Consider the following 11,620-nt stretch of genomic DNA (forward strand, 5'->3'; position numbering starts at 1 on the left):
CGGCACCAAATCCCTGCCCTGGGCGGGAAGGTGTCCCGGGAAAGGCTGGGGCTCCTCTGTTCCCTGTCACCTGCCTGGCCACCCCGCTGACCCTCCCCGGGGCCAAGGGGACTGTGCCGGCAGCGCCAGGCAGCCCGTGCCCAAGCTCTAGGGGARCAGGAGGCGAGCCAAGGCTCGAGCTCAGAGCACAGCACAGCACGGCTGCCCACCACATCTCAAACCCCAGGCACAAATTACACATTTATCGGGGCAGGGAGAAAGAAGGGGGCAGCAGARAGGCAGGAGAGACTCCTGCCCACCTCAGTGCTTCCACATCACACGTGCAGTTATTTGCAGCGCTGCTACCTGCATCTTCTTCAGAGCACCATCATCCTGACATCGAGGCTGCAGGTAAGGGCCTGATTTACAGTGCACTCTTCCCCAGCAAAGGCTGCCCGGCGAAGCAGGTCAGCGACTGCAGCTCCCGATGCTTCCCCCGCTGCCGCCCCGCGCCCGCCGCGGCTCTGAGCAGGAGGTGAGAGCTGCCTTCCCACTTGGCACTACAGAGGGAATTGCAGATAGGCAGAATGTAATTACTCGGCCTGGATTTCGGCCAGGAGTCAGGGCCCGAGACCCCGACCCTTATGTACAGTGTCACAAACCCTCCAGCGACTCCGAGTGCGAGCGCCTCTCGCTGCTGTCATTGATTCCTCCTGGCTAATTACCTAATGGTGACCCTCGCGGCAGAGCCGGAAAGCAAACCCTGCAGCCTGAAACACTGCCCGTCCCAGCGACAGCGTTTTACACAAGTCGCTTGGTGCAGGTATCTGCTGCCATGGGGGGCACGTGGGGCCTCGTGGGGCTCACACTGRTATCGTGGCGCTCCCAAAGCTGCTGGGACGGGCAAAGGCAGCCCCCGAAGGCGGCACCCGCGGAACAGAGGCCCCCGGTATCGAACACGAACCGCGGCCTCCGGAGTTTTGCTGTACGTGGTTGCTGGATGCTTCCATTTATTTTTCTTCGTTTTTCCTATTTTGACTGCAATAAATAATTAATCCATGGCTTTGTAACTTGCTGACAAATACAAATGCGTCGCACTGCGACGCGGTGTAACGTGTCACTCAGCAGAGACAACCTGCGCGACGCGCACAAGTGATGTGCAGCCCACTTGGGAAAGTAGGCTAAGCATGAGGGTCGCCGAACGGAGCCCGGGGAAACGCTTCCTTCAAACTGTCCCTCAGAGGATCTTTCTGCTCGGTGTGGGCAACAGAACTGGGTTAAAGCCTTTAAACCTACGCAAGCCTGGTGGTCTTCCCACACACCAGCCTGGTCCTGCACCCTTCTGTGGCTCCTTGCCTCCAAGGCGCCGCAAGCTTTAGGGGGCAYGGAAGCCCAAACGTGCAATTATAACTGTTTAGAGCACTTCTGTTTTGTGGCTTTGGGAATCCAAACCCTGGGAAAAGACTTTTTTTTTTTTTTCCAGGAGAACACCAAGGAGGGAAGGCAAGGAGGAAGCCAGCAGCAGCGAGACAAACGAGACCAAATCAGACAATAACTAAATCCAGCGGAACAAAGATGTTCCAGGAGGGGCAGAACTAAGGGAACAGAGAAAGAGCTCTCCTTTGGAAAAAGGCGTCCAGGTCACTGTCAGAAACACCAGCAGCTGCAGAGCAAGAACGGAGACAAGGAGCACAGGCTGAATGCCAAGGGCAGACGGAGCACAAGGAGCACAAAGCTGCGCACACAGCAGGGCAAGCTCTGGTCAAACAGGAACGCGAGAGCAACGACAGCAGCAGGAACGACAGGATTATCGGAGGGAACACAGCTTGGAGGAACTCCGTGCACACCAGGCACGCAATGGGATCAGGCAAATGGAACCAGGGACCATCCCATAGGACATTCCTCTGTGGAAGGTGTCGCCTCTGCTTTTTAGTTTGAGCAGTGCATCTCCCCTCCCAGTCTTTCACTGTCTGCTCCTCAAGTTCTCCTGAGGTTAAAGAACCGCCACAAAATCATCCTCCCTATGCCCCTGTTGTTGCCTTTTATCAACCTTGCTCTTCACAGCATCACAGAGCGGTTGAGGTTGGAAGGGACCTCTAGAGATCATCCAGTCCAACCCCCTGCTCCAGCACCCAGAGCACAGGGCACCCGGTCGCATCCAGGTGGGTTTGGGAGATCTCCAGAGCAGGAGCCTCCACAGCCTCCCTGGGCAGCCTGTGCCAGGGCTCGGGCACCCTCACAGCAAAGAAGTTCCTCCTCACATGGAGATGGAACTGCCTGGGTTTCAACTTGTGCCCATTACCCCTTGTCCTGTCATTGGTCATCACTGAGAAGAGTTTGGCCCCTTCCTCCCTACCTTCACCCTTCAGGTATTTGTACATATTCATCAGATCCCTTCTCAGTCTTCTCTTCTCCAGGCTAAACAGGCCCCACTCCCTTAGTCTTTCAAGACTTTTTGATTTGATTGCCTTTTCTGCAAACCTTCCAAAGTCCAGCCATCATCTTTTCCTAACACCCTCCTTCCCCAGTGGCCTTTCAGCATGAAATGCCAACTTTGCATTCTCCCATAGGACTTCCTACCTTCTGCCCCATTCTCAAGAAGTACTGCCAAAGGAAGCTTGCTAACTAAAGAGCATTTGCTTAAACAAAGTAAAAGCAAAATAAAAAAAAACTCAAAAGAAACGTGTTTTGTTCTTCACACTCCAGCTCTCCTTACAGACAAGTTCTGAACCTCTTTTGACCACTACTACCTGCTTCATTTTGTGATAAGCATCACTAGATATTAGGGATACAAATAAGGCTGATCTTCTCTTTCGACTAAATCTGCAATTATGGACATGAAAAGTCTTGCAGTATTTGCTCTTTGTTTTCCCCATGCATATTTGTATCTATTTATTTCCCGTTCTCATTTGTATCTATTTAATCCTCATTAAGACCTGAGACAAGGATAAAACAAAGGTGTACAAAACAAAAATTTGTCCTTGTCACAAAAGTTCTACAGAGGAGTGAAACGCTGCTTGAGGAGGCTGCGAAMCGAAGGCTTGTTCCCTACAGAGCACTCACCACTGTCACTCCAGCTAACGCCAAGCTCCAGCAGACACACCAAAAATGTTTTGCCATGTTTCACTCTTCAAGACCCGTGCTTAGGCTAACTACCCTTCCCGAAGCACCTACATTTCTTCTACCAGAAGAGGAAGGATGGGTTGCAGCAGCCTGCTGGCCAGTGCTGGGCAATGAGCAGCAGGAGCCCTTTGGTCCTGTGCAAAGGAAGCAGTGACCCACCTTGCACTCCGGCGCTGCTGGTCACTGCTGCTCATTCTGACATCCCCTTTCTGGGGGCACGCACACCGACACGCACACGTGCTGCCCATACACACAGCCAGCTCAGCACTGACAGCACTGCCTTGCACAGGAGGCAGCCCTGCAGGGACACTGAAACCAGTGTGTCTCSACCTGCGCATCAGAGGGAAGCGGGAACCCGTTGTCCCTCTCTGCTCCGACAGTTGTTCCCACAGCAAGACTCAGTGCTCTGACCTGCACGGGCTCCGGAGTGAGCTGCACCACGTGCTGCATGCGCTCGCTGTGGTGGTGCCGGGACTCCTCCTCGTAGATCACGTCCCGCTCGTGCTGCGGCAGGTTCAGGAAGCGGCGAATGGTGCAGAGGTTCTCCCAAAGCGTGCGGTTTTCCGGGCTGGGGTTTTCTTTCCAGCGGAGCAGCTCGCACAGCCAGCCCTGCAACGGSAGCATCGGCACGTTAGTCCACGGAGCGCCGAGGAACCACCTCTGCCTGTGAGGTCAGCTGCACCCAAGCAAAGCTCTGCAYGGTAAGTCCTGTCAGTCTGATCGCACACAGAAACCCCTCCTATCCTCAGCTGCCCTTTTGGCTCTTCAACTACACAGGGTTGTTTATATTCCCTGGAGAAACAGAACCCACCAGTGGAACCAGGAAGCATCTTGCCTGCTGTGCTACCCATACTTCGTGTAAGAGCTTCAATCATAAGCACTTTTTTTTTTCTGTACAAAAACAGGGCCGAAATGAAGGTGCATCTTCCTTTTTCACATTTTAGAGCCTCTTTTATTTCTTCATCTGAGCAAAATAAAGGGAGATGCAATTCCTGGCGCTTGCTAGGACCTCCTCCTAAGGGCTGCAGGCTCAGGACCAGAAATYCAACTGCTGCTGAAGATGTTTGGAAGAAAACACCACTGAGTGGACCCCTCTGATCTGCTGCTGCTATACCCTCGTTTTGAACCCCACCAAAACTCGACAGCTTTAAATAGCCAAATGRGCACTTAGCAGGGAAGATGCAATCTTAAATTCCCTAGTATTTAACAGGAAAGAAGCAAACAGGGTCCTGCAGAAGTGACTTCATGGGTTAAAGAAGACAGATACGAGGTGTGGATAATTTTAAACCCCAGCACAGGCTGCAGCAACAGCTGTCTTTATTCTTGCTGCACTGCTTTATAAGTTAGCCTGAAACGCCACTAAAAAGCTACACCTTTATTCGGCCCCTCGGGACGTCTCCATGGGGGATGGAGCTCGGAGCCCCGCAGACGGAAGCGCCGGCGCTTTGAGGAGCGGAAAAGGCGACCAACGGAGCGGTGTCGGGGAGCCGAACGGCGGGAGCTGGTTGTATTGGGAGGGCTGCGGAGCGGGAGGGCGGCGCGGCGCCTCCCTGYTCCCGCCCGGCGCGAGGAGACGCGGAGCGAATGACAAACACCAAGGATAATACCAAGGATGCTGTCAACRCGCCCCGCTGCCTCCTGTCAAAATATTTTACCGCGTCGCTTTCGAAGGCATCGCTCTCGAGCTGCAGCTCAGCGCTCTGACACCGTTTTGACAGGCACCTTACAGCACCTCAGCGATGGCTCGAGCGGTGTTCAAAACGTACAGCGCACGGAGCAGCCTAAAAAGCGCATTTTTCCAAAGRACGACTGCGGTCCGTGAGCAGACACGTGGCTTTGGGGCTCCCCCTGTGCCAGAAACCCCATCCACGGCACCCGAAGCGCCGCTGCCTCCACCTCAGCGCAGCCCCGAAGGGCAAGGGGCAGGGGCAGGCTGGGTCCTCGCGGCCCGCACGTCACTAACCCGCTCGGCCGCGCCGCGCCGCCGCGGGCCCGGCTGCAGCAGCTGCAGGCGCTGAACTGTGAAGCCGCCGGGGATTTATAAACTAATCTGTAACACAACACTGCCTTGTTTGTACAAGGGAGAGGCCACGGCTGCGCAGACCTGGGCTTCTCCCTCGCAATAAACACGGAGGGCTGCGGGGGAGCGGGCGAGGAGGAGAGCGAGATACCTCATCGTTTACTCAGGGAGAATGAAAAATAAATCTGCGCTCTATTTTGGGTGTTTTGGTGGGTACTTGGGCAATCCCTGAGGCCGGTGATAGGGCCTGAGTTTTCACTTGGTTTGACCACATCCCTTGCCCTCAGCTCGCCTCCTTTCTTTCCTTCTCCCCAGAAATACCCCCCCACACACACACACCAAACTTTGGCTCTTTTAGAGAAAACATCTCCCAGCCCCACAGTGTTTGGTGAGGGTTTTCTCCATACAAAGGAAATAACTTTCGAAATGGAAAATAAACCATCTGTGGGAAAAAAACAAACCACCCTCAGGTCCTGCTTCTGCCTTGCCCTGCCCTAGGTCTCCTTTTCCAAGCGYTTCAGGCAGGTGTGTCCGTCGCCTCGGCCCGGGGCCGGGACACGGGCGCCAAGGCCACGGCTGCGGGCAACGCCGCGAGCCCCCTCGGAAAACGCGGAGCTGCCGGCTGCATCCTGAGGGATCTGGGATGGATGTGCCCCCTTCTAATCAGCGCTCGTTAGGGGCACTTAGCGCAGCCTCATTAGTGCCCAGCCGCCGGGGGGAAGGCGGCCGCGGCGCGCGGCGCGCGGCGCGCGGGGCCCTGACCTCGGCGCTCTCGGAGGCGAGCAGGCGGCAGGGCGCCCGCGAGCGCACCCGCGCAAACCCAATTACCTCGCGGCGCGGGCCGAGGCGCCCCGCTCCCCGGGACACCCGAGAACGCCCGCGCTCCCGAGGGACACGCGCTAATGGCACGCCGAGGGGAGCCTGGCTCGGAAGGTGAAGCGCAGCCGCGGTATTTAGGGATATTAATCCAGTTTCCCCACTAAGTATTTGCTTGGCTGATCCGATTAAGGGAGCGAGCCTTCAACAGCACACCCCCTCCACAGCAGGCCCCGAGAAATCTGTGATACTTCACAGCCTCCGACATATTGCACCATGTGTACCCAGCTGCTACAATAATTAGCTTATGAATGTATCAGCTGGTTCTGTGATTTTTATAAATAATAACTAACCCACGGAGCAGAAAGATTTTCATGAGCCTAATATTAGCAAGGAATTGCAAGGTGCGCCTACCTCGGGCTCGGCGCCGCGCGAACGGCGCCGGCCTCGCTCGCGTTTCGTGCGGCTGCGTCTCCCCCGGCGCCTGCTATTTATCCCCTTCCTTCCCTGTTATTTATTCCARAATCCGTTCTCCGATGGGTCCGTTCAGGACCGTATCTCTCCATCCGCGGGGCTGCCTGTGAGGGGGCAGCTCTGGCCAACGCGGGGGCCAACGCGGCGCCGCCGCTCACCCGCGCGTGCCCTACGATCACCGGCCAYGGACAGGGGCAAAACCTGCGGCGCCATTTTCCCTTATTTATTTCAATAAGCTCAGCACGCCATCCAAGAAAGTTTTGCAGTACCAGGGAGATTAAAAAAAAAAAAAAAAAGTGTAAATGTCAAATAAAACAGTRACAGATGACAGTATTCTCTATTGAATAGCACCGTTTCTTCGTGCATGTTCAATGAGAACTCATGAATTATTAATACCCTAATCTCCTTTTTCTGTTAAAAATCTCAACTTGGGGTTTTTTTTTTGGTTGGATTTTTTAAAAAAAATTCTTTTATTTATTTCTTGGGTTCTGTGTATGTTACACAGATCTTTCCAGGAGAATTATTTTGTTTAGGAAATGCTAGAATAAAGGAACTCTAGGAGCTGGAGCGATTCACAGCAGGTTTTCAGGCACGCCAGCCTGGCGCGGCAGGAGATGCTGCCCCATCACCTCGTCCCTCCCTCACGAGCAGCATCTCAGCGGGCTTCACCACGAGCCAACCCAACTCCAGGGACATGCTGGAAAGCCCTGTGGAGCGGGACATCRTTCCGCGGATCCGGATCCGCGGTGCCGCGGATGCGACACCGTTTGGGGCACTCGGTGTCACCTCGCGCGGCAGCATCGGGCCTGCTGGCGCCTCCTGCTCTTCGGTGGGAATGTCTTCCATTAAAAACAAGAGGAGGAAAAACAGCACAATTAAAGGATGCTTTGGGCTCTCCAGGCAGGCACACCCAGTGCTTGTGGTTACAAGGAATTCTGCTCTGAACTTCCTTCGTTTCACCCCAAAACTGGTACAGAGTTCGAGGAGGCAGCCCAGTTCAGCTCATTAAGGACAACTGCAGGGAAGTGCTGCTCTCTATTTTTGTTGTTCTCATGAGACAAGATAAACATTTTCTAAGCATTTTATTCGATAAAACAAATAATATCATATTAATGTCCTATTTTTAACCTCTCTCTCTGCCTCCTAATCAAATACATTTCCACGCAGCTAACAAACAACAAGAATCTGCAGCCATTCCCAACGTGCTTTTCCGCTGTCACAGATGCCGCCAAAGGGCCACGGGATGAGGGACAAGGCTCTCGGAGCCCCTTGAGCCCTTCACTTCGGCAAGGCCAACCCCAGAGCAGGGGGGCAGCCCAAGGGATACCTTAGATCAGGCTAAGGTCCCGTTTTCCAGGTTAAGCGCAATATCCCGACCCCCGGAACGGCTGCCTGCAGATGGAGCTCTGCTTGTAGCCAACTAAGGACTAAGTGTTTTGGATTAAGTGATGAGCGAGTGTGTGGGCAGGGCTTGGGCTAGGCCTACAGGCTGGCGCTCGTGCTCTGAGCGGTGTCTCTGCCGAGAGAGCCACGGCAGAAAGAGGCAGCCAGATGCCCACGGCAACACGGTCACACCAACCTCGCTGCGAGACACTTCCAGCGCGGCTAAAACCAGGATCAAGCCGACCCTGCGCTTCCCTGCGTTGCTGCTGAAATTAGTAATAATAATAATAATATTAGTTAGCTGTCTGTGCTGACATTTCCTAGGGTCCCCAGCGAAAGTATGAGTAGGCAAACGGAGAGTTTTTAGCAGGAGTGATTCAGGAATAAATCTCAAAAATAAACGTAAAAGGCCACTTCCTCACCCACATCATCGGCGCAGAAAATGTCAACATATGTGACAAAAGGGAAATAAAAAGGAGAGAAAAGGCGGGGTGCGGAGGGAGGCGGGCCCGGCGAGGCCGGGCAAGCGGGGAGCGCGGCCGCCCCGGCGGGACCCCCGCGTCCTCGCCACCAACTTTCCCCGCCGCCCGGGGCTCGCTGCGGCGCAAAATGAGCCCGCTAATATTCAGCTCTTGTTCCTTAGTCGCCAAAGCCTCTTCCCATGAATCCAATAAGTGTCTATTAAAATAAATAAACCCCCTAATGATTCGAGATAACCTAATCACGCGAGCTGAAATGGATAAAAGACTAACTGTAATGGAGAGCTCTGTCAGGGCTCCGGTGAATCCTTGATGAGGGCCGGGGGCGGGGGCCGCGCCGCGCCGCTCGCTGCGGTTCAAGGTTAATCATTCCAGAGCCTGCAATCCTTCCAAATTCCCGCTCGGTATTTTTCCACCTCTGAAAACTTAAGGCAAAAACACACTTTAGGGCGCTTCCATGAGGGCCGGTTTCACACCGGCTGTATGAAATAAGGAGCCATCCACGGAATGAGCGCTCGCCCCCAGAGCAATGGTGGTGGGCACTGGGGTCATTCCCAGCGCGCCGGCCCCTCTGGCTGCACGGAGCCGCCGGGACGGCCTGCGGTGCCAAAGGATCCCGGCAACGCGGCCGCCTTCGGCACGGGAAGGACAAGCCGCAGGAAGGTGAGGAATTGGCACAGGGCTCCAGGGATTTCCACCCAGAGCCCAGGGTTTCTCTAACCTCATCACCTGAAGCGTTTTGTGCTCCCCACTGGACAGGTTTATTTTATATTTGCTTATTTTTAAGCAGGGCAAAGATATGAACCAGAAACAGCGCTTTGCAGCTTAATGTTTTCTCCAATGTTGCTCGGGGGGCCTCTCTCGCTTTACTGCGGTGTAATTGGAACAAACTCCAGGCCCTGCAGGAAGAGTCTCGGTTTAAAGGGCTCCTTTTTTTTGGTTTCCACCGAACTGGTTGTGTGGGAGGTCGAAGCCACCCGTCTGCCTCGGCCTGGCACCGATGCCCAGCGGCACGTGCCCAGCTTCACCACGCTGCCCTGTCSTGGAAGGAAGAGACCTGCCCCAAGAATAAGTCCATGTCTGAAACTAATGACTTCAGACTTACACAAAGCTTGATGCTCTTCTAGGAGTCTCACCGTGGTACCCTCATGAGGCCCTGTGTCCTTCATCCTTGGCAGCTCTGTGAGCTACACCCCGGGTTCCAMAGAGCTCCTTTTTAGCTCCTTTTAGCTGCTGAGCTGAGAACATCCCTTGCCTTAAGAATAAAGTTGGCTACTTGGTAAAGCAGTGGTCCAATCATTCCACCGGGAGATGATGCCACTTGCCATAACTGCTCTCAGCGGGTGCTACTCTTCCTGCACGGAAGAGGAGGAGGCAACGAGGCCTCCACTGGCTCTGGATGCTCTCTCGGGTACGTGACACGCAGCCCTGTGCACAGAATGTCAAAACAGCCCTGTCGGAGATTCACTGGCTGCTGCAACTGTGAAGATCTCGCAGCCCCGTGCGTTGCTGTTGACAGAACAGCGGCGCCCAACACAACACATGCCTTGTTAGCAAACTGGAAGCCTCRCACTCGGCTGGGGTGAGGGAATAACAGAGGAAGGCTGCGCAAGGCAAGCCAGGGCCCTGGAGAAGAGCAAGCGACCGGGCCTTGGCGCAGAGTCCGAGCAAACCCTCGCGCTGGCTCCTTTCCCCTCTCTCAAACTCCAGCACGGGCTGAGTTTTGGAGAGCGCTCCCCACCTCCTACCTTTCCCCACGGGAATGCCCGGGGCTGGCCACGCTGGTCTGCACCAAGCCCCGTGAACACCTCGTGAGGAGGTTTAAGCAAGCTAGACCTTGGGTGCCAGGCTGGACACGCCGCCCGCCGTGGGAGAAGAGGTCCCTGCCCTGGACACGACTCGGGCGCAGGGGCTGCAGTGACTCCGGCCTCGCCATCCCTGCCTCCCTGCTCCGCTTCCTACAACCTGCCCGGGTCACGGCCGGGAGCCAGGGCTGCCCCACACAGGAACRCCGGCCTCCGAAACGCGGCCTTAGTCACTGCTGCGGGAGAACCAAAACCTTCACGCGCTTTAACTGCAACCATTTGCGGGTCCTGCTCTTAAACCTTTCATTCCAGCTTCCAAAATCTGCCCCGTTCYGTCTCTTCTTTCGCGTGCAACAGAGCAGGGAGCCCCCCGTGACCGCGGGGAGGCTCAGTCCCGCTCAGCCCGTCCCGCTCCAGGTCAAGGAGCCGCTGGGTTTAAGGGCAGGAAGCTTGCAGCAGTCTCAGGACAAGCCGCAGCGAGRCTGCCATGGGGTCTGTGCTAAACGCTCCTTATTCAAAGCTGTCCAGTCCGGATCCCGGGTGGAACTTTGATATCTGCGTGGAGCAAAGAATAAGGGGCACGTTTGCAAAATCAATTGTGCAGTTTTTATATTTACTGCACGTTTACCACATATGTCATTTATTACACAGTGGAAAACCGTTAAATGCACAGTAGTTGTGCCAAGTGGCATTATGCTTTTAACAGCTTTATTCGTTTAACAGCTCCAGTTCTCATTACATTTTGCCATGTGGTACATGAGATTTTTATGCATTTAACAGTTTAAGAGGGTTCCATGGTATTTTCCTTTTATGTATTTCATAGCGCGCCGGGGATTTTGTTGGGGGGCACAGGGACTGGAGCCCCTGTGCTCTGACAAGAGAAAGCAACAGGCCAAGAAAATCTCTGAGCAAACGGGGAAGGAGAAGGAAATGGGACCTCCATGTGCACAAACACCTGGAACAAGGACCCGCTCTCCTATGTGCCCTGACGGCCTCTGTGCCCTTCTATTCCCTGCTTTAAATCTATTTCAGCGACTGCAACCCTGTGTTCCTGCACGTCCCTCCTCCCGCCCCTCCGCGCGACGCTCAGCCACGCCGGGCTCCTTTCACAGGAGGGAACAATCCTTCCCAACCCTCTCCGAGCCCCTGGCGGCCCTTCCGACAAAAAACTCCCTCTGGCCTTTCCCCCAAACCCCTTCTGCTAAGTTACACACTTATGTTTTTTTAAAGAGCTGGATGAAATTTTTAAATTAATGGGTTCTCAGCAAGACGTTCACCCTGGCTTAGGTTTGCCCACATATATTTTTTACACCAAAGGTGAAAACTAATCCAAGAGAGCTCACTGCAATGCTCCATGCTTGTATTTTTTTTTACCTTTTTTTTTTAACTGATTGAGCCTGATGTGAATTATTTACACGGCCTTACTGTATGCAGCAGCAATGTGCAAGAAAGAGAAAGAGAGAAAGAGAGAAAGAGAGAAAGAGAGAAAGAGAGAAAGAGAGAAAGAGAGAAAGAGAGAAAGAGAGAAAGAGAGAAAGAGA

General features: G+C 54.3%; 1 protein-coding gene across 1 annotated transcript in view; it reads right to left on the bottom strand.

Annotated features, from left to right (window-relative positions):
* SATB2 (SATB homeobox 2) overlaps positions 1-11,620 on the bottom strand; it is an 80,110-nt gene that overhangs the window by 12,101 nt on the left and 56,389 nt on the right. Inside the window, exon 9 of the mRNA XM_026048242.1 lies at positions 3,514-3,711. Within this exon, the coding sequence (XP_025904027.1) occupies positions 3,514-3,711 (198 nt within the window). The remainder of the gene's footprint in view (positions 1-3,513; positions 3,712-11,620) is intronic.

Source organism: Nothoprocta perdicaria, unplaced genomic scaffold (genome assembly GCF_003342845.1).
Source record: "Nothoprocta perdicaria isolate Ctin4 unplaced genomic scaffold, notPer1 scaffold_11, whole genome shotgun sequence".
NCBI lineage: Eukaryota > Metazoa > Chordata > Aves > Tinamiformes > Tinamidae > Nothoprocta > Nothoprocta perdicaria.